This window comes from Bombina bombina, chromosome 5, assembly GCF_027579735.1.
Source record: "Bombina bombina isolate aBomBom1 chromosome 5, aBomBom1.pri, whole genome shotgun sequence".
Lineage (NCBI taxonomy): Eukaryota > Metazoa > Chordata > Amphibia > Anura > Bombinatoridae > Bombina > Bombina bombina.
Window position 1 is genome coordinate 58,509,145 of NC_069503.1, and position 23,216 is coordinate 58,532,360.

General features: G+C 39.6%; 1 protein-coding gene across 1 annotated transcript in view; it reads left to right on the forward strand.

Moving 5' to 3' along the window:
• The first annotated feature begins 1,037 nt into the window (after positions 1–1,037).
• Positions 1,038–23,216, forward strand: part of LOC128659847 (oocyte zinc finger protein XlCOF6-like) — a 122,810-nt gene continuing 100,631 nt past the window's right edge. Inside the window, exons 1-2 of the mRNA XM_053713424.1 lie at positions 1,038–1,153; positions 2,051–3,250. Of these exons, the coding sequence (XP_053569399.1) occupies positions 1,135–1,153; positions 2,051–3,250 (1,219 nt within the window). The 5' untranslated portion in view covers positions 1,038–1,134. The remainder of the gene's footprint in view (positions 1,154–2,050; positions 3,251–23,216) is intronic.

Here is a 23,216-nt window from a genome sequence, read left to right on the forward strand (position 1 = left end):
ATAAGTGTAGGATCCCTCATTACCCCACCAACCTCCCTGACCCCCCCCCCCCCCAAACAGCTCTCTCAGCTAGGGTTGCCACCATCCCTTAGAATACAGAAAACTTATAAGTTACACATGCTGCAGGGTGTGCAGGGAATACTATGAATAGCGCTGTTCAGAAACACAATAAATGTTCCTCCCTGCACACCCTCCAGCATGTGTAACTCATAAGTGCCCGGGAAAATATGGCTGAGGTGGCAACCCTACTCTCAGCCTCCCCCCTCGACCTAATGGCCACCATCTAAGGTACTGGCAGCTGTCTGCCATTACCCAGTTTACTAAAAAATTTGCTTTTTTTTTCTAAAATAAACTAAACACCCTATTTTCTGTAGTGTAGCTGCCCCCCTCAATACACTACCCCCTCCCTGATCCCTTTACAAACATTTTATTTCCCTCTCCCTGCTTGCACAACGGACATAACGTTAATGTCAGTGTACGCGTGCACTCCCGAGCCCCGTCCCCATGTAATCCCGGACACTAAGGAACCGGATCCGGATGTAGCACCAGCGATAGGCCTCCCACTCACCTCCCTGCTATGGCTTCCACCCACCAACGATCGTCACCATTGCTGGCCGATGCAGAGAGGGCCACAGAGTGTCTCTCTCTGCATCGGATGCTTAAAATTTTTTATTGCAGGATGCCTCAATATCGAGGCATCACTACAATAACATGAAAGCAGCTGGAAGCGATCACAATTTTTTCCAGTGCTTGAAAACCATTAGGGCATACAGGGTACGTCCTTTGTCCTTAAGTGACATTTTTTGTAGGACATACCCTGTACGTCCTTGGTCCTTAAGGGGTTAAGGGGCAATTATAACACCCACTGAGATAACTGTACTAAATGCTTGTGATGAATCAACATCACATATGTCATAACCTAAACAGCTGATCTGTATCACATGAATTGTTATTTGTGCCTTTAATTATACCATACGTACAGTTAATCAGACCCATTATTTATTATTATATATTTAAACCATTTAATACTTTTTACAGACAGGCCAAAACACTGAGAGATATCAGGTATTAATGTAACTGGAGTGAATAAGGGAACCTTCTTCCAGAGCACAGACATTGAAACCTGTTATCAGCATGAACTCATATGTGTTAGGTGAGTAAAATAGATATCATGCTGACTTTAATTACTACTAAAATTTAATAGATTGCTCATTAAACGACTATAAACTATTATATTTATATCTGCATCTTTAAGAACATTTGTGTCAGTGACGTTATAAAGAAGGAGCAACCCCCATTGGGCTGAGGAGGATGGGCTGAGGAGGAGGGTAAAAAACACTACTCCCCCCTCAGTTCTTTTTAGACAGATCATGTCCAACAACTGCCTAACCTCACCCCCTAACCTGGTTCATTACTCATAAATCCTGCAACTCCATCTTCCCCTGCCCTGATCTCGCTCATGGAACACCCACAACTCAACCAGTGTTCCCCACCCCAGAACCACCACTGATTTGTGTGCTTAATTTTACAGTGAGTATTATGAAACTAATAAAGTTTTTGGCTGTTTATATAAATAGAACAACCACAGCTGAAAGCTAAAGATTCTCATAAGGTCACTGCTTCTTACTCTCTCAAAACATATTACACTGATTATTAGTCTGTGATGATTAAGACAACATGTTCTCACCCAACTGGTTGAGTATGAGCCGGGCAGGGCTGTATGTGCATTTGCTTGTGCAATGTTATATGAGGATGGTAGATGCCACCTCTCTTGCCCAGTATACAGATGTACTTGTTCCCTGGCTGAGAACATTATCCACACGCACCTTGTTTAATGCGGCCCTATAACTTGTTTTCATCAGTAATCAGTAATTTAGTTTAGTATAATGTAGTAATGTTTAAATTCTATGTCATCCCTTTTCATTTGTGATTTACAGGTAAATACATTTAAAAATACAAAAACGGAAGACATTTTTGTGTATAAAAAGTTTTTTTATTGAGATGGATTATATCATAAATTTTTATTTTTCTTCCATTTCTTTTTATGCAGACAAACACGTCAATAGTTCATATCTATCCTTCACTACAGGAAGCATCAGAATGATACCGCAAACTCCAATAGCCTTAGACAGCAATGACTATTCACAAACATTGGGGATATCACAGCAGATATTTAGAGAAGATGGTGAATTGGCAGGAACTGGGAAGCAATCATTATGTACAGAGAGTAATTTAGTCATCAAACAAGAGGACAGCATTTATGCCTTATCTAGTGAAATTATTACCCCAGAGGATAAACCACACACATTTACTGAGTTTTCAAAACATATTAAAGAAGGGAAAAGTCTACAGTCTAGCCAAATGATTCATACAAAGGAGAGACCTTTCAAATCTACAGAATGTGAGAAACGCTTTAGATGGAAGTCTAATCTACTAGAACACCAAAAAATTCACACAGGTGAGAAACCACACACATGTACTGAGTGCGCCAAATGTTTTACACAAATGGATCATCTAAAAACTCATAAAAAGATTCACACAGGAGAAAAGCCGTTCACATGTACAGAGTGTGGAAAATGTTTTGCAGAAAAGAGACATCTGAAAAGTCATGAAAGGATTCACACAGGGGAAAAACCTTTCACATGTACAGAGTGTGGAAAATGTTTCACACAAATGAGTAGTCTGAAAACTCATGAAATGAGTCACACAGGAGAAAAGCCTTTCACATGTACAGAGTGTGGAAAATGTTTTACACAAATGAGTAGTCTGAAAACTCATGAAATGATTCACACAGGAGAAAAACCTTTCACATGTACAGAGTGTGGAAACAGTTTTACACAAAAGAGTGATCTGAAAATTCATGAAAGGATTCACACAGGGGAAAAGCCGTTCCCATGTACAGAGTGTGGAAAAACTTTTACAAGAATGAATTATCTAAAAACTCATATAAGGATTCACACAGGAGAAAATCCTTTCACATGTACAGAGTGTGGAAAATGTTTTACAGAAAAGAGTAGTCTGAAAACTCATGAAAGGATTCACACAGGAGAAAAGCCTTTCACATGTACAGAGTGTGGAAAATGTTTTGCAGAAAAGAGTAGTCTGAAAAGTCATGAAAGGAGTCACACAGGAGAAAAGCCTTTTACATGTGCAGAGTGTGGAAAATGTTTTACAGAAAAGAGTAGTCTGAAAAGTCATAAAAGGATTCACACAGGAGAAAAGCCGTTCATATGTACCGAGTGTGGGAAATGTTTTATACAAAACAGTGATCTGAAAATGCATGAAAGGAGTCATACAGGAGAAAAGCCGTTCACTTGTACAGAGTGTGGAAAAACCTTTACACGAAAAAATCGTCTAAAAAATCATATAAAGATTCACACAGGAGAAAAGACTTTCACATGTACAGAGTGTGGAAAAAGTTTTACAGAAAAGAGTAATCTGAAAACTCATGAAAGGATTCACACAGGAGAAAAGCCTTTCACATGTACAGAGTGTGGAAAAAGTTTTACAGAAAAGAGTAAGCTGAAAACTCATGAAAGGATTCACACAGGAGAAAAGCCGTTCATATGTACCGAGTGTGGAAAAAGTTTTGCAAGAAAAAGTCATTTGAAACGTCATGAAAGTATTCACAAGGGAAGAAACCTTTCACATGTTAGAAAGTGGAAAAAAGGGTTTTATTGAAATCCGGTTTCACAAAACACCAAATATTTACACACAGACTTTATATACACAGTGTACAAACCTTTTTACAATTATTGTAAAGAGGACAAACTCTAAATAGAAGCATCAAAAGGGTTGATATTGTAAATAATACTTTCTAAATCCCCCCAATTATAAAAGCCCCAGATTGGAAGTGCTCTCCTGCTGTCATTTGTTTCTCTATATATTTGCACCACAGTTTATCTGATATATATGTGATATGATCCAAACACAACAAAGGAATATACAAATCTGTCCAGTTTACACAACCATTCACCACCAAAGCACCCCTAGTGCCAGTATTAGGAGTTGTATGTTTGATTTACATAGGGGAGAAAATAATTACATTTACAGAATAAAGGAGTCTTTATATTAATAGAGTGTTAGAGAATTATATAAACAAGAACATCAGTCTCAAATGATTGACATCTGGGAGATATATTTAATGTGCACATCATGTGGATAAACCTTTTCTTATAGCAATAGATGCTTAGCATTGTACATGTTATATACCAGAGGAATTACTGAGGGGAAACTGATTTTATTTAATGAGACACAATATCAGTAACCAGTACATACGTGATCATAATCAGTTTCCTTTAAATGGCTACTATAACCTACATGTATACTGGGTATGTAATATGTGTACACAATACCAAAAGCAAAATGAGAAGGTCAGTTACATAAACAAGGTAGCCTGCCAGCCAGAGGTATCCCATCTCTATCCTTTTGATTGACTATATGTCCTGTTTTTAAATAACCAAAATAAAGGTTATGTTTTATTTACGCTAGCGCTCTATGTCTTTCTTTTGTGGTGGATATGTAATATGTGTGTCATGTTCTGTAACTTGATATTATGTCTGTTAGATGTTTTCATGTTAGTTAGAAGCCACAAGAACTGATAATAGCACATACTGTATATATAAAGGGAACATTATATGTCTGATAAATCCCTTTGTATCAAGAGCACAAGTGTTTGATATATTTATATCATGGTGTGCATATATCATGTAATGCTGCTTTCTTTCATGTAATTAGCAAGAGTCCATGAGCTAGTGACGTATGGGATATACATTCCTACCAGTAGGGGCAAAGTTTCCCAAACCTTAAAATGCCTATAAATACACCCCTCACCACACCCACAATTCAGTTTTACAAACTTTGCCTCCCATGGAGGTGGTGAAGTAAGTTTGTGCTAGATTCTACATTGATATGCGCTTCGCAGCAGGCTGAAGCCCGGTTTTCCTCTCAGAGTGCAGTGAATGTCAGAGGGATGTGAAGAGAGTATTGCCTATTTGAATACAATGGTCTTCCTCTAGGGGATCTATTTCATAGGTTCTCTGTTATCGGTCGTAGAGATTTCTTCTCCTACCTCCCTTTTCAGATCGATGATATACTCTTATATACCATTACCTCTACTGATTCTCGTTTCAGTACTGGCTTGGCTATCTACTTTATGTAGATGAGTGTCTTGGGGTAAGTAAGTCTTATTTTATTTGTGACACTCTAAGCTATGGTTGGGCACTTTATATGTAAAGTTCTAAATATATGTGTTTAAACTTATATTTGCCATGATTCAGGATAATCAGTATTCCTTCATTCAGACTGTCAGTTTCATTATTTGGGATAATGCATATGAATAAATATTTTTTTCTTACCTTGAAAATTTTCAATTGACTTTTTACCCTGCGGGCTGTTAGGCTCGCGGGGGCAGAAAATGCTTCAATTTATTGCGTCATTTTTGGCGCAAACTTTTTTTGGCGCAAAATTTTGTCATTTCCGGCGCCGTAGTTGACGCCGGAAGTTTGTTCGTAGTTACGTCATTTTTTTTTTTTTATAAATATTTTTATTGAGGCAAATAATAAAACAGTACAGAGCATAGTAACCACATACATAGGCCCTTAACCCGTAAGGGCAATTGTCAAAAGTATATAACGCTGCCAATACAGTAAGCATGACATGCCATATTTTGAATCATTAATGAAGACTTACATTTCAAAAACAATGTGTGTTATAGAACAAATAGTCAAAGATAATGTATAAAATTGTAATGCTTCCTGTGTGGTTAAAAAACAAAATAACTGATCTCAAGTTTTTTAAATAGACATTATATAGGGCCCTTTTTGGGTCCTCCAGACTATAAACATATACATATATTATAGAAAAGTTTATCAACCATAACTATAATGAAGGAATCTTATGTAGTTTTTAGGGGGTCATCGATGGGATCTGTGTCCCTTAGCTTAATAAATAAGCTCCAAAAAGGGGTGGGGGGTGGAGCCTAGTAATATAGAAACAAACTAAAAGCAAAAAGTATAAGATAGTAGAGTTGGACCTGGACTAGTACTAGGAGTGTATGTGGGGCTGGGTGAATTTCTCTAACCTTAACATATAGAAATTACCAGCATCAAGAAAGTTATCATCTTTGCTGCAAAATTGTTGTGCCTACTGGTTAAGTCTTGGGTTTTAAAATACTATTGATTAACTTTAGTGCAGTAACAGAACACACTACCGGAGTATGGGCCCTATACCCAAGCAGCATGCCAGCCACAATGCGTAGGTAGTATTTAACAGAAATCATCTAGTGTACTGACTTAGGGCTAAGTGTTGCCAGATACAGAAACAATAAAGCAGTACAAGAAACTGCACATGCTACACTGCAGTAATTGCTGTAGACCTGGATAATTAAACCTATGTAACATACACAGTCTCATATAGCTGTACTATACCCCCGACCAACTTTAGGTAATTAAATCTTCTAGACATTGTCATGTCGCACAAAACATTGTACATCTTAAATCTATACTACATCTATATTAACATTTAATTCTCCCCCAAGCAGGAGGGTCTGACCCTAGGCAAATTATTTAGTTCAGTACTAGTTAGAAGGCAGGCGTGTAAATAAAATATGGTAGATCTAGATGTTATCAGTTCAAGCATACCCACTTAAAATATTTGTATAAGATTTGAGAAGTATATAATAAGAAAAAAACAATAAATATTAAGACTAGCTATACAAGCAGGTATAGTAACAAAAACATATTATATAAGAGATTAACAGCTTTAAAGGGAGAGGCTACTATATTATATATAGCTATAGACAATTTGTGAACCATTTGAAAAACATTTTTTAGGGTATGAATAAACTAAGAAAAACAGAACTAATCAGTGTATTCAGCCTTATCAGCTATGTTTAAACACCTATATGAGAGATTACTGACCAACTAATTTGTTAGCAGGTATACAGACTAAAGTCTCATATGACAGCATCAGGCATATAACTATATATATATTTCCATTAAACCATAGCCATGATGTGACCGATGGAACTTGCATATGTTAACCCACTCCGCATCTCTGATGTTCATATAAAATTGCAGGCGCTCCTTCTGGGGAGCTGACCAGGCTAATATGCGGAGCTGTATATGGCGATGGGAATAGTTCTCCAAAACCTCTGCAGATCGTGTGAGCCAGTCCCAGGCCACACCAAGCTGATCTTACAAACCATGTCTTGTCTGCCTCGAGATCGTAGTAGTTAGTCAGCCGGAGGATCTCTTTTCTATAATGGTTCCGAAGGTCATATAGAGCGTCATCTAGGGTACATGGAGAGCGCTGTTGCCTGTCACATCCCAGGTTAAGGTCCTCCAGAACCTCTGAGCAGCTGCTCAGGCCTAATGGACAAATGTTCCCAGGAGCAGAAGACAAACAAGATATCTGCTGATCCGCCGCACGCCAGCTCCCCTCATTCGTCTGCCGATACCCCTCTGCAGTATAAAGTGATGTTTTCACTCCAGCCACGTGGTTAGTAGTTGCTGTGTCCGATCTAGCTTCCTTCTTGTCATGTTCCTCCTGACTGTGTATGGCTTGAGTGGTTAGGGTGCAGCTAGATGTTATCCTCGCTAAGTCACCGATCAGTTGCAACTCTAAGAGCCGAAAGGAGGTTTCAATTAAGCTCAGAGTTGTTTTTTCCCAGTCTTCCACGGCCGCCATTTTCCGTTTCAGGGCAATCCAGGTCACAACTGATATAGTGTCCAAGACTGTTCCGGTACCTTAAATTGGTGGTTTGGCTGTAGGTAATAGGCAGTCACCTAGATATTATGAGCTTTGGACATACTTTCGCTGTCACTGGTCTGCAAGTGACTACTATCACAATCTGCTCCCTTATAGCTGCGTCATAGGGCATAAATCCGGGTTAAATTCAGTATCTAAGTCATTGATTGTAATTAGCAGAGTGACTTATGATAAAGTCTTGTGGGGATCTTCAATAGGGCTTATAAAGTATAGAGTAAGGTATGCTTTAATCCCCAATAGCTAGGTTAAGAGCCGGAGCTCCTGAAATGTGCGTCCAACTGCTCTGCTTGTTGGCTCCGCCCCCCGTTACGTCATTTTTTGACGCATGTGTGTTCAGTCGTTATTTTTTTGCGTCAAAAAATGTGGGCGTCGTTTTCGGCGTCAGAGGATGTGGCGTCATACTTGGCGCCAAAAAATATGGGCGTTGTACTTGGCGCCAATAATGTGGGCTTCATACTTGGCGCCAAAAATGTGGGCGTCATACTTGTTCCACTTTTTTTCACATTATTTAAGTCTCACTTTTTTGTTGCTTCTGGTTGCTAGAGGCTTGTTTATTTTGCATTTTTTCCCATTCCTGAAACTGTCATTTAAGGAATTTGATAATTTTGCTTTATATGTTGTTTTTTTCTATTACATATTGCAAGATATTCAAACACTGTTCCTGTATCAAGAAATGCTGAGTGATTCCTGTTGACTGATATCAGTCCTACCAAAGCTAAGTTCATTTATTTTAATGTTATGAATGTTTATCTTTAGCTATGGTTTGTAATAAGTTATCATGATAAACTTTTACATGCAGAATCCATTAGTATTTATGCTTTATATATTGCTATTCTTTTTATATCTTATGTACAAGATATACTTAGAAATTTATAAGAATATTTTTCTGATTTTATTTTAAAGGTTTTGTCTGACATCCCGCCTTCTATTAACATTTTTAGGTCTTTTTCAAACTTCTTTTTTAGTTGATGAAGTTTCAAATGACCAACAACATAATGAATTATCCTTCTCTGATGGTGTTTTTTCTCATTCAGAATTTTTCTTCATCAGATATTGACACTAACAAATCTACTTTTTTATTTTTTAATAGAGTACATTTGTTCTTTTTTCAAAAGGTGTTGATTATTTTGGATATTGAAGTAACTAGTTCTTTTGATTTTAAAAACTAGCTAACATTTCAATTCTGCTTATTTATCTTCTGTGGTTTCTTCAGAGGTTTTTTTCCAGTTCCTGATACTAGGGAATGGAATAGGCTGATAATTTTCTTTTAGTCCTTCTTTAAGGTTTTTAAATTGTATTCTTTGCCGGCAGTTAGTTTTCAGTTTTGAGGAAAGATTCCTCAAGTTAACGGGGCTATCTCTACTCCTGCTAAATATACTATTATTCTTATAGCAAATAGTATTTATTTTTTTTCCTTCAGATGGTCGTATCTTATTTAAGGACAATTATTTTCAGGTACTTTTCTTAGACCTGTAATTTATTTTGCTGATGTTGCAATTGCTTCATCTTTCTGGTTGGATACTTTAAGATCAAGTATCGGATTATGATTTGTTTAGCATTGTTAAAAGGACAAAATCTACTACTTATTTGAAGTTCAGACTAAGTGCTATTGCATTGTCTTGTTATCTTGCATTTGTTGATTCTGCAAGTCCAGTGTGTTGACTGGTCCTTTAACATGCTAATAATTTCATTTGTGTTGTCATTTTATTAAATATTTTTGCAAATGAGGTTTAATCCATATTTCTTTTTTTCCAAGATAATCAATTATTTGGTTCATAATTGGATTCAATTCTTTAACTGTTACTCTGGGCTTCAAGATTGAGTTCTAAGACTAAAACTTTAAGCTTATATTAGTTTTCTGTTCTTACTAAGGAACGGAATCCTGAATTCTTCTCCAAGTAATATGTTTTTAATTGGAAGTTTTTTTCCTCATTCAATTAAGCCTTTTAAAAGTTCAAAGTCAGCTCCCCAAATTTGCATGTAGGTGCGGTTCTTATTCCAGCTTGGCTGGTAAGGGGCAGGTTAAGACTTTTTTGAAATTTATTTGGTTCTATTCGGTCCAAACTTCTTAGACTTTGAGTACAGAATAGGTTTCAGAGTAAAACCGTCTGTGAGAAGTCTTTTTTCTCTATCATATTCCAACTATTCCAGTAAAACTAACACTTTCCTGAAGTGTGTTTCAGACCTATATGTTTTGGGTACTGGTGAAGTGCGGCTGGTCACCCGTTGGGGCTCAAGCGCTGCTCAGACCTGGAGTTTTCTGGGGTATTCCAGTTTCATTTTAGGAATTGGGTTTTGGGGTTTTATTCAAGACTATTCATTGTTCCAAAGATAGAAAATCTTTTTGAACTGTCATATAAGTGTACCATCTTTTAGAATGGTGTTTATTTGGTCTATTCTGCCTTTTTGGTCAGTGATGGCATTATTTGTTTACAATAGATGCATATCTTCATTTTCTGTTTTCATTCAGATTATTTTTTATTTTCTGAGATTCTCTTTTTTTGACAAGCATTACCAATTTGTTGCTTTTTCTTCTGGTCTAGCGACAGCTCTAAGAATCTTTTCAAGGTTCTCAGTGTTCCTTATTTGGACGGTATCGTGGTACTGGCTCAGTCTTTTCGTTCTGCAGAATCTCATAAGATTCAACTTTGTTGTTTCTTCAAGACATGGTTAGAGGATCTTTTTATCAAAAGCTCCTTGATTCTCACACAAGGGTCACCTTTTTTAGATTTCCAGATAGATTGTGTCAATGTTTTTATCTCTAACAGACAAGTAACAAGTTTATTGGGTTCCGTTTGTCGGAACCTTCAGTCTCTATTATTTCCTTCAAGTTGCTATATATGCATGGAAGTTTTAGGTTTCATGGCTGCAGCATTGGATTCGATTCCCTTTGCTCATTTCATAGGAAACCTTTCCAGTTTTTTATGCTGAATAATAGTGCAGGGATTCTAGGATATCACTTTTTATATCTTTGAATCCTAATGTTTAACTATCTTTGATTCGGTGGTTAAGATCACCATCATTTAGTTCTACATGTCTCTTCGGTTCTTTCAACCTGGACCATGATCTCTACAGATGCAAGTCTTTTAAGTTGGGAGGCTGTCTGAGGATGGGTTTTGGAAATCTCAGGAGGCGAGATTACCATTTGATATTTTGGAACTCTGTGCATTCTCAGAGTTCTTCAGTTTGGTTTCTTTTTGAAGAAGAGACATTTTTTCAGACAGACAATGTCACAACTGTGGCGTATGTCAATCATCAGGGTGGGACTATCAGTCTTTAGGCTGTGACAGAAGTATCTCGGATATTTGCTTGGGCTAAATCCAGCTCCTATCTAATTTCTGTGGTCTTTTTCCCAGGTATAGACAATTGGGAAGTGGATTATCTCTGTTAATCAAGCTTTACATCCGGGAGAATGGTCTCTTTACCCAGATATGTTTTTCAATTTTTCAGATGTGAGGGCTTCCAGAAATAGATCTGATGGCATCTCATCTAAATAGGGAACTTCCCAGGGGCCTATTCAGGTCCTGGGATCCTCAGACGGAAGTAGTGTATGCATTAACACTTCCTTGGAATTATCAATCTGCCTATATTTTTTCATCTCTGGTTCTTCTTTTTAGAGTGATTTTCTAAATCATCAGAGAGCAATCTTTGGTGTGGCTGGTGGCTCCAGCATGGCCACACAGGTTTTGGTATATGGTTCTTGTTCGCATGTCCAGTTGCCAATCTTGGTTACTTCCATTAAGGCCAGACCTTATATCTTAACATTCGTTTTTTTCATCAGGAATTCAAATTATTAATTTGATGGTATGAAAATTTAACGCTTAGTACTTAGTCATAGAAGTTTCTCTGACTCAGTGATTAATACTATGTTGCAGGCTCGTAAATCTGTGTCTAGTAGGATTTATTATCGAGTTTGGAAGATTTACATCTCATGATGCTCTTCTTATGAATTCTCTTGGCATTCTTTTAGAATTCCTAGGATTTTATAGTTTCTTCATAAGATTTTGTCTGCATGTTCCTTGAAAGGACAAATCTCTGCTTTTTCTGTGCTGTTTCACAGTAAGAATTGCTAAATCTTTCTGATATTCATTGTTTTGTTCAGGCTTTGGTTCGTATCAAGCCTGTCATTAAGCCAATTTCTCCTCCTTGGAGTCTTATTTTGGTTCTGAAGGCTTTACAGGCTTTTCTGTTTGAGCATATGCTTTCTTTGGACATTAATTACTTTCATGGAAAGTATTGTTCTTTTTAGAAATCTCTTCAGCTAGAACAGTTTTTGAATTATCTGTTCTTTCTTGTGAATTTCCTTTTTCTGATTTTTCATCAGGATAAGGTGGTTTTTGCTGTCCTCATTTAAATTTTTACCTAAAGTTGTGAATTCTAACAACATTAGTGGAGGAATTATTGTCCCTTCCTTGTGTCCTAATCCTAAGAATTCTTTGGTAAGATTCTTACATTTTTTGGATGTGGTAAGAGTTTTGAAATATTATGTTGAAGCCTACTCAGATTTCAGACAGACTTCTAGTCTATTTGTTATCTTTTCTGGTTTTATGAAAGGTCAGAAGGCTTCTGTCTTTTCTTTGGCATCTTGGTTAAGCTTTTGATTCATCATGCTTATTTTGAGTCGGGTTAATCCCCGCCTCTGAGGATTACGGCTCATTCTACTAAGTCAGTTTCTACTTCCTGGACTTTTAAGAATGAAGCTTCTGCTGATCAGATTTGCAAAGTAATGACTTGGTCTTCTTTGCATACTTTTACTAAATTCTACCATTTTGATGTTTTCTCTTCTTCAGAAGCAGTTTTTGGTAGAATAGTACTTCAGGCAGCTGTTTCAGTTTGATTCTTCTGCTTATAACTTCAGTTTTTTTCATTATAAAAATTGAAACTTTTGATTTGGGTAGTGGATTAATTTTTCAGCGGAATTGGCTGTCTTTATTTTATCCCTCCCTCTCTAGTGACTCTTGCGTGGAAGTTCCACATCTTGGGTATCTGCTATCCCATACGTCACTAGCTCATGGACTCTTGCTAATTACATGAAAGAAAACATAATTTATGTAAGAACTTACCTGATAAATTAATTTCTTTCATATTAGCAAGAGTCCATGAGGCCCACCCTTTTTGTGGTGGTTATGATTTTTTTGTATAAAGCACCATTATTCCAATTCCTTATTTTTGATGCTTTCGCTCCTTTCTTATCACCCCACTTCTTGGCTATTCGTTAAACTGAATTGTGGGTGTGGTGAGGGGTGTATTTATAGGCATTTTAAGGTTTGGGAAACTTTGCCCCTCCTGGTAGGAATGTATATCCCATACGTCACTAGCTCATGGACTCTTGCTAATAGGAAAGAAATGAATTTTATCAGGTAAGTTCTTACATAAATTATGTTTTTTACTATATAATGATATGCAATGTTTCTTTTATTTAAGTGGCAAGAGTCCATGAGCTAGTGACGTATGGGACATACATTCCTACCAGGAGGGAGCAAAATTTCCCAAACCTCCCACCTCACTCATACCTTAGTTTTACAAACTTTGCCTCCTTTGGAGGTGGGGAAGCAAGATGTGCTTGATTTTCTTCTGTGATTGGCGCTTCTAAGCATTTTGAAGCCCAATTGCTCTCAAAGTACAGTGTTTGTCTGAGGGATGTGAAGGGAGTATTGCCTGATGATACCGTGTTTTCACCTATGGGAAATCTATAATAGGGCACTCTGTAAATCAGTTGCAGGGATTCATCTGCTGCCTCCCTTTACAGATTGGCATTATACTCCTCTACCATTACCTCTGCTGATATGTTTCAGTTCTGGTTTGGCTGTCTGCTATATGTGGATGGGTGTCTTCTGGTTAAGTATATATAATTTTTTAAGACACTCTCAGCTATGTTTGGCACTTTATATTATAAACATTTTATTAGATATTGTTTATATTTGCCATGAGTCAGGTCTGTGTTTATTTCCCTTTGCAGTCTAACAGTTTCAGCATGAAAATTATGTTTATGGGAGAATTTAGGTATTTTTTTCTTACCTGGGGTTCCAGTTAGTTGTAACTTGGAGTCTGTTTTTCAAAATTTTAGGTTTGCGATGAAGCAAAATGCTACTTTTTATTGCATCATTTCAATCTTAATATGAGGAGAGTCCATGGCTTCATTCATTACTTGTGGGAAATACAGAACCTGGCCACCAGGAGGAGGCAAAGACACCCCAGCCAAATGCTTAAATACCTCCCCCACTCTCTTCATCCCCCAGTCATTCTTTGCCTTTCGTCACAGGAGGTTGGTAGAGAAGTGTCAGAAGATTACGGAGTAGTCTCTTATGGAGGGTAGTACTCTTCGAGATGGGACTGGAATTTTAAGTAGTCCTGTCAGCCTCTTAGTGAGAGCATGGATGAAAGTTAGAGTCCGGAGATGCAGGGAGAGTCTTTCTGCGAAACCATCCCGACTCATATTAACAGCTCCATAAGCAAACAGCATTGATGAGTTTTGCTGCCTGCTTTCTGCACTCAAGTCCATGTCAGGAGCAATGCTACTACACTGTCAAACTTGAGAGGCAGTGTTCCTGTTCCATGGCATAGATTCTGGTAAGATCGTTTCATTTATTATACACATATGATAATGCAAGAAGACACAGTGTGACTCCTATTTATCTGTGTAGAATCAAGGGTTAATATCTCTGGAAGGGGATTATTGAACAGGGGGGATTTATACATAATTGTTTATTGTGTTTTATGCTGTAATATGTGTGAGATGAGGCTCTGGCAATGTGCGAACAGTCAGGTTTTTCTTTCATTTGGTATAACTGCACAGCCTGATTTGTTTGGCACATTTTTTCCCTATTGCAGGGGCGGTGTCAGGGTTTTTACCTGTTTTGTTTGCCATGTGTTGCTGGCAGCCATTTTACTCACCTCTCTTGCAGACTATGGTGCATTGTGGGGGATGCTGCTCATTTCCTGCACTTCCTTTTATGGCCAGACTGGTGTGCATCATTCATGTGTGACTGGATGCAGTCTCAGAATTGTGATGTCATCACTTATTATTTAAAGGGCCTCTGTTCAGTATGCTTTGCCTTTGTATTGTCTCAGACCTGTTTGTGAGAGCTCCTGTATATTTATAAAAAGAGAGAGAGATGCACTCAGCTGAGACAGAACAAAAGCTGGAAAAACTTCCGTGCCTGTTCATTTTTGGGTGCCACTCAGGGTGCATACTCTCTTAGCACACTATGCCCCTTCACAGAGAAAAAATATCCTGTAGCATATCAGTCTGATCCTGCCCAATGACAGTCCAGCGCCGAAATACCAGGCAATTCTTCTCTGAACAAGGGAAGCAACAACCCCAGACGATCGTTTCGGCCTTCTTTGGGCCTCGTCAGTGAGGTGCAGTTGTATCTCTCTAAGGGCATGTGTGCAAGGAGTCCACGTCTGGTTTCCCCTTTTACTTTTAGGGAGACCCAAGAGCAATTTGCATAAATATAAAAAGATAGAGAGATGCACTCAGCTGAGACAGAACAAAAGCTGGAAAAACTTCCGTGCCTGTTCATTTTTGGGTGCCACTCAGGGTGCATACTCTTTTAGCATACTATGACCCTTCACAGAGAAAAAATATCCTGTAGCATATCAGTCTGATCCTTCCCAATGACAGTCCAGCACCGAAATACCAGGCAATTCTTCTCTGAACAAGGGAAGCAACAACCCCAGACGATCATTTCGGCCTTCTTTGGGCCTCGTCAGTGAGGTGCAGTTGTATCTCTCTAAGGGCATGTGTGCAAGGAGTCCACGTCTGGTTTCCCCTTTTACTCTTAGGGAGACCCAAGAGCAATTTGCATAAATATAAAAAGAGAGAGAGATGCACTCAGCTGAGACAGAACAAAAGCTGGAAAAACTTCCGTGCCTGTTCATTTTTGAGTGCCACTCAGGGTGCATACTCTTTTAGCACACTATGCCCCTTCACAGAGAAAAAATATCCTGTAGCATATCAGTCTGATCCTGCCCAATGACAGTCCAGCGCCGAAATACCAGGCAATTCTTCTCTGAACAAGGGAAGCAACAACCCCAGACGATTGTTTCGGCCTTCTTTGGGCCTCGTCAGTGAGGTGCAGTTGTATCTCTCTAAGGGCATGTGTGCAAGGAGTCCACGTCTGGTTTCCCCTTTACTCTTAGGGAGACCCAAGAGCAATTTGCATAAATATAAAAAGAGAGAGAGAGATGCAGCTCCTGTATATTACCTGGCTATCTGACGTCCCTCCTGGTTCCTGATCTCTGGCTTGTTCCTGACTCTGCTGTTTTCCTTGTTCCTGATTCCGGCTCGTCTGACTATTCACTTTGGCTCCTGACTTGGCTCGTCTGACTACCAGCTCTGGTTTTTGATTCCTGGCTTGTTATTTGACTTGTGGACTTTTTATTATTTTTTGCTATTAATAAAGGTGTGATTATTTTTGCACTTCTCGTCTCAGTCTGATTCCTGGCACCCTGACAGGTGGTCCTACATGGCACTCCATGTGACCAGGTGTGGCCTCATTAACTTCCTCTTTCCTGACCGTCGGTTGCAGGAGACAAAGCGGTTTCTCTGTGACCCTGAGTCATAGGAGGTGGTAAGTGCCCTAGTCATTGGGGTATAAAAGTGCCATTTATATTTTTCTATAGTCCAGATTAAAGGCGCAAGCTATGGAGGACTCTGATGCATTAGATGGTACTCCCTCTTTAACTAAATCCGCTAAAGAAGCGACTCTAATACTTCGCAGGATGCTCTCTCTGGAGCGGAATCCACAACATCTTAACATCCTGCTGCGGAGGAACCAGACTTTAGGTTTAGGATGGAGCACTTACGCTTTCTGCTGAAAGAGGTGCTAGCTACTTTAGAGGTTCCGTAACCGAAGTTACCTGAGGATCCTTAGATTCCTAAGCTTGATAGGTTTACAAGGACAGGGTAGTGCCTCAGACTTTCCCAGTGCCCGTAGAGATGGCTAATATTATTAAGAATGAATGGGAGAGACTTGGATCGTCTTTCTCTCCTTCTTCATTTAAGAAATTGTTCCCCATTCCTGACTCTCAGCTAGAATTGTGAGGGTCTGTCCCTAAGGTGGATGGCACTATCTTCATGCTCGCTAAGCGCACCACTATCCCGTTCGAGGATAGTTAATCGTTTAAGGAGCCCATGGATGAAAATTTAGAGACCATGTTAAGAAAAATGTTTCAGCACACAGGGTTTTTATTTCAGCCTACAGCGGTGGTCGCTGCGGTGGCCGGAGCTGCTACCTATTGGTGTGACTCCCTGTCAGAGATGATTGAGGTGGAAACTCCCTTCGATGAGATACAGGAAAGAATTAAGGCCTTGAGGGTAGCTAATTCATTTATCTGTTTTCTGTTCTAGCCCGGAGAACTCTGTGGTTGAAGTCGTGATTTGCTGATATGACTTCCAAATCTAGATTACTCTCCCTTCCATTTCAGGGGAAAGTTCTTTTTGGTCTCTATCATATCCATGGTCAAGGGGGGCAAGGGTGCCTTTCTACTGAAGGATAAGAAGAATAAGCCTAAGGGTCCTAATTTTTGTCCCTTTTGTTCAGACAAGTCCCAAGGCCAGCAGCTTGCCGCAAAACCCGAGCAGTCCAATGGATCTTGGAAACCATCTCAGTCTTGGAATAAGGTCAAGCAGAGCAAGATATCTGCCGAGACAAAATATGCATGAAGGGGCAGCCCCCGATCCGTCTCTGGATCGTGTAGGGGGCAGGCTATCTCTTTTCACGGAGGCTTGGATGAGAGACATGCAGGATCCTTGGGTGCTGGAGGTCATCGCCCAGGGTTACAGGATAGGGTTCAAGTTTCTCCCGCCCAGGGGCAGATTCCAGTGTGATGCTGTTCTACAGTGCGTGAGGGATCTCTCTTCTCTAGGAGTAATTGTACCAGTACCTCTAGCAGAAAGAGGTCTAGGGTACTATTGAAACCTTTTCATGGTCCCAAAGAAGCAGGGCATGTTTCGCCCGATTCTAGACCTAAAGTTTCTGTCGGTCCCATCGTTCAATATGGAGACGATAAGGTCTTTTCTGCCCTTAATTCAAGAGGGATAGTTCATGACTACGATAGACTTGAAGGACATTTACCTTCATGCGCCAATTCACAAGGATCATTTCAAGTTCCGGAGATTCGCATTTCTGGACCAGCTCTTCCAGTTTGTGGCTCTCCCCTTCGGTCTGGCTACTGCCCCAAGAGTCTTTACAAAGGTTCTGGGTGCTCTGCTCACAGTTGCAAAATCCAGAGGTATTTCAGTGGCGCCTTATCTGGACGACATCCTGGTCCAGTCTCCATCCTGCAGGCTAGCAGAGGACCATTCAATAGCTCTTCTACTTCGATCTCATGGATGGAAGATAAACTTAGAAAAGAGTTCTCTGGTTCCCAGCAACAGAGTGGAATTCCTGGGAACGATAATAGATTCCATATCCATGAAGATATTCCTTACAGATCAGAGATGTTGCAAGATTGCGTACAGCTGTCTTGCCCTTCAGACCTCCTCAAGGCCATCTGTGGCCCGGTGTATGGAGGTGATTGGGCTCATGGTATCCAGCATAGATGTCATTTTATACGCCAGGTGGTTCCATCTCAGACCTCTTCAGTTGTGCATGTTGAGTAAAAGGAATGGCGATCACACGGATCTATCCCAACAGATTTCTCTGGACAACCGAGCAAGATAATCCCTCTCTTGGTGTATTTGTCTGGATCGGCTGTCCCAGGGGACAGCCTTCTTGTGACCATATTGGGAGATTGTGACTACAGATGCAAGCCTCTCAGGATGGGGTGCCAGGAAGGCACAGGCAGGTGGACTCGAGTGGAGTCGCTCCTTCCGATCAACATTCTGGAACTTCAAGCGATCTTCAACGCTCTGAGGGCTTGGCCCCTCCTGGGTTTGTCCCAGTTTCTCAGGTTCCAGTTGGACAACATTACCTTCGAGGCTTACATCAACCATCAGGGGGGAACGAGAAGCTCCCTAGCCATAAGGGAAGTGTCTCGAATTCTGGAATGGGGCAGAAACTCACAACTGTTCACTGTCAGTGATCCACATTCCGGGTGTGGACAACTGGGAAGCAAATTTTCTCAGAAGACAATCGTTTTATCCAGGGGAATGGTCTCTCCATCCTGAGGTGTTTGCGGAGATTTGCAACAGATGGAGAACCCCGGAGATGGATCTCATGGTGTCCAGACTCAACTTCAAGCTACCCAGATATAGGTCGCTGTCCAGGGATCCCCAGGCAGAGCTGATAGATGCCTTACCAGTGCCTTGGGGGTTCAACCTCATCTACATATTTCCACCGTTACCACTTCTTCCTTGAGTAGTGGCCCGCATCAAGCAGGAGCAAGCATCAACTATTCTGATTGCTCCGTTGTGGCCACGAAGGATGTGGTTTGCGGATCTGGTGGGGATGTCATTGTCTCCTCCATGGAGGTTACCCTGTCGCAGAGATCTGCTGGTACAGGGTCCCTTTGTGCACTAAAATCTAGATTCTCTGAGGCTGACTGTGTGGAGATTGAACGCTTAGTCCTAGCCAAGAGAGGGTTTTCTAAAAGAGTGATTGATACTCTCATTCAAGCTAGGAATCCGGTCACCTGACGCATCTATCATAAGGTGTGGAGGACCTACTTATTCTGGTGTGAGGAATGTGGATATCCTTGGCATAAGGTCAAGGTATCCAGGATACTTTCCTTCTTCCAGGACGGGTTGGAGAAGGGACTTGCTGCCAGTTCCTTAAAGGGACAGATGTCAGCTTTATTTGTGTTGTTACACAAGAAGTTTGCTGAGCTTCCTGATATACAGTTTTTTGTTCAGGCCCTGTATAGGATCAGGCCTGTATTTAGACATTCCGCTCCTGCTTGGAGCTTAAATTTGGTGAATAAGATTTTGCAAAGGGCTCCGTTTGAGCCTATGCATTTGCTTGACATTAAATTACTAACTTGGAAGGTTCTTTTCCTACTGTCTATTGCTTCGGCATGCAGAGTCTCTGAATTGGCGGCCTTGCAATGTGAGCCTCCTTACCTGGTTTTAAGGTTGTGTCTGATCGCAACATCAGTCAGTAGATCATGGTTCCTTCCTTGTATCCTAACTCTTCTTCTTGGAAGGAAAGGTTACTTTATAATTTGGATGTGGTTCGAGCTTTGAAGTTCTATCTTCAGGTTACGAAGGAATTCAGACAGACTTCGGCATTGTTTGTTGTCTATTCGGGGAAGCGCAAAGGGCAGAAGGCTTCTTCCACTTCCCTATCCTTTTGGTTGAGGAGCATGATTTGCTTGGCTTATGAGACAGTGGGCCATAAGTCTCCTCAGAGAATTACAGCTCACTCAACTAGAGCTGTGGCCTCTTTGTGGGCTTTCAAGAATGAGGCCTCTATGTAGCAGATTGTAAGGCGGCTACCTGGTCCTCCTTACATACTTTTGCAAAGTTTTACAAATTTGATGTTTTTGCTTTGGCGGAAGCAGCTTTTTGGAGAAAGATTTTGCAGGCTGTGATGCCCTCAGAATAGGGTCCGTCTCTCTTTTTACCCTCCCATTTTCATTCAGTGTCCTCTAGTAATGAATGAAGCTGTGGAAAACATAAATTATGCTTACCTGATAATTTCATTTCCATCTGTATGAGGAGAGTCCACGGCTCCCACGCCTTTCTCCTGTGGGAGGACCTACATTTTTATTTTTGTTCTGGCACCATTTATACCCTGATATTTCTCCTACTGTTCTTTGTTCTCTCTGCAGAATGACTGGGGAATGAGGGGAGTGGGGGAGGTTTTTAAGCCTTTGGCTGGGGTGTCTTTGCCTCCTGCTGGTGGCCAGATTCTGTATTTTCCACAAGTAATGAATGAAGCCGTGGACTCTCCTCATACAGATGGAAATAAAATCATCAGGTAAGTGTAATTTATGTTGTTTTTTGGCATCAACATTTTTGGCGCAAAGTTGCGCCTGCTGGGACGTGAGTCGTGTCATTCCTTCTTTGTTGTCGCTATTTTTTTGGGTGAGAAGTCGCACCTGTTATGACGCAAGTTGCGTCATTTTATTGTGTTGGCTTTGGCGCCAAAAGTTTTTACCTCTGTATTTGCGTCATCTTTGTTTGCTTCATTCTTGGCGCCAAAATGTGTTATATAAAGACTCTCCCTCTTTTGCTCGCTGCTCTCATTTGTTTATAGAGGGCTATGATGTTTGCTTTTGATTTTACTTTTGTATAAGAATTTTATCATAAGCATTTTTTCCCCATTGCTGAAACTGCTATTTTGAGGAAATTGGATATTTAGTTTAAATGTTATTTTTTCTTTTTTTTTCTTTTTTTTTTTACGTTTTGCAAGATGTTTCAAACTGATCCTGCCTCTGATGTTACTGTAGGAACTAAGCTGCATGAACACAATTCCATCAAACCTTATTTCTTCAGCTCAAATATGTGGCACTTGTTACGACAAATTATTACATGCTGATAATGTTTCTATAAGTACATATACATCTACTGTTATTCCATCACAGTCTAATGTACATGACATTCCTGCAGAAATGAAAAATTATATTGCTGCCGCCATAGAGAAGGCTATGACTGCTTTTCCGCCTTTTAATAAACGTAAAGATCTTTCCAAACTTGTCATAAATCTGATGAAATTTGTATTGACAGACAACATACTGAAGTATCCTCTGCTGATGAGGATTTCTCTGGCTCAGAGGATCCTGTGTCAGAGACTGAAATTGACAAATCTTCTTTTCTATTTAAGATTGAATATATTTGTTCTTTATTAAAGGAAGTATTATTTACTTTGGGTATTGAGGAGTCTAGTCCTCTTGATAACAAAACTAGTAATTGTTTGACTTCTGTTTTTATAACTTCTGAAGTTACTCCTGAAGTTTTTCCTATTCCAGATGCTATCCCTAATATGGTTACTAAATAATGGTCTAAGCTTGGTACGTCTTTTAACCCTCCTTCTAGGTTTAAGGAGTTGTATCCTTTACCTGTGGCCAATTTAGAGTTTTGGGGAAAAGTCCCTAAGGTTGATGGGGCTATTTCCACTCTTGAAGAACGTACTACTATTCCTATGGAAGATAGTACTTCTTTTAAGGATCCTTTAGAAGGAAGATTTAATCTTATCTTAGATGAGCATATTTACATACTGGCTATATTCTTAGACCTGCTATTTCTATGGCTGATGTTGCTGTTTCTTCAACTTTTTGGTTGGACATCTTAGAACAGCAGTTATCAGATCCTGAACTGTCTAGCATTGTACTTTTACTTCAACATGCTAATCATTTTATTTGTGATGCAATATTTGATGTCATTAAACTTGATTTTACATCTTTGTCTTTAGCTATTCTAACTAGAAGAGCTTTATGGCTTAAATCTTGGAAAGCTGACATGGTGTCTAAATCTAGATTACTATCTCTCATTTCAGGGTAATAATTTAAATAATTTATTTGGCTCTCAATTGGATTATATTATCTCCACTATTACTGGGGGAAAGGGAGTTTTTCTGCCTCAAGATAAGAAATCTAAGGGTAAGTTTAAAACTCCCAATCGTTTTCGTTCCTTTCGTCAGAATAGAGTACAAAAAAAATCTCCTTCCCTTAAGGCCTCTAACTCTAATTGGAGACCATCTCTGAATTAAAATAAATACAAGCTTTATAAGAAGCCAAATCCAGCCCCTAAGTCTGCATGAACGTGCGGCCATCAAACCAGCTCAACTGGTGGGGGGCAGATTGAAATTATTTCAAAACATTTGGACAGATTCTGTTAAAAATCACTGGATTCAGGATATTGTATCTCCAGGGTATCGAATAGGTTTCAGAATAAACCTCCCATGGGAAGATTCTTTCTTTCTCATGTTCCAACAAACCCTGTGGAGGCAAGTGTGTTTCAGACCTAGAGCTCTCAGGGGTGATTGTCCCCGTTCCTCAGCAGGAACAGGGTTTGGGTTTTTATTCAAATCTGTCCATTGTCTTAAAGAAAGAATATTCGTTCAGACTCATCCTGGATGTGAAAACTTTAAATCATTTTGTAAGAGTCCCAAGATGGTGACTATAAGGACTATTCTGCCTTTTGTTCAGCAAGGTAATTTCATGTCCACAATAGACTTACAAGACGCTTATCTTTGCATTCTGATTCATCCAGACAACTATCGTTTTCTGAGATTCTCTTTTCTATACAAGCACTACCAATTTGTTGCTCTTCTGTTTGGCCTAGCAACAGCTCCAAGAATTTTCTTGAAGGTTCTCTGTGCCCTTCTATTTGTAATCAGCAGGGTATTGCAGTGTTTCCTTAATTGGACGATATCTTAGTACTAGTTCAATCTTTTCATTTAGCAGAATCTCACACAAAACAACAAGTGTGGTTTTTTCAGAGACATGGTTGGAGGATCAATTTACAAAAGAGTTTCTTGATTCCTCAGACAAGAGTCACTTTTTAGGTTTCCAGATAGATTCAGTGTCCATGACTCTTTCTATAACAGACAAGAGAC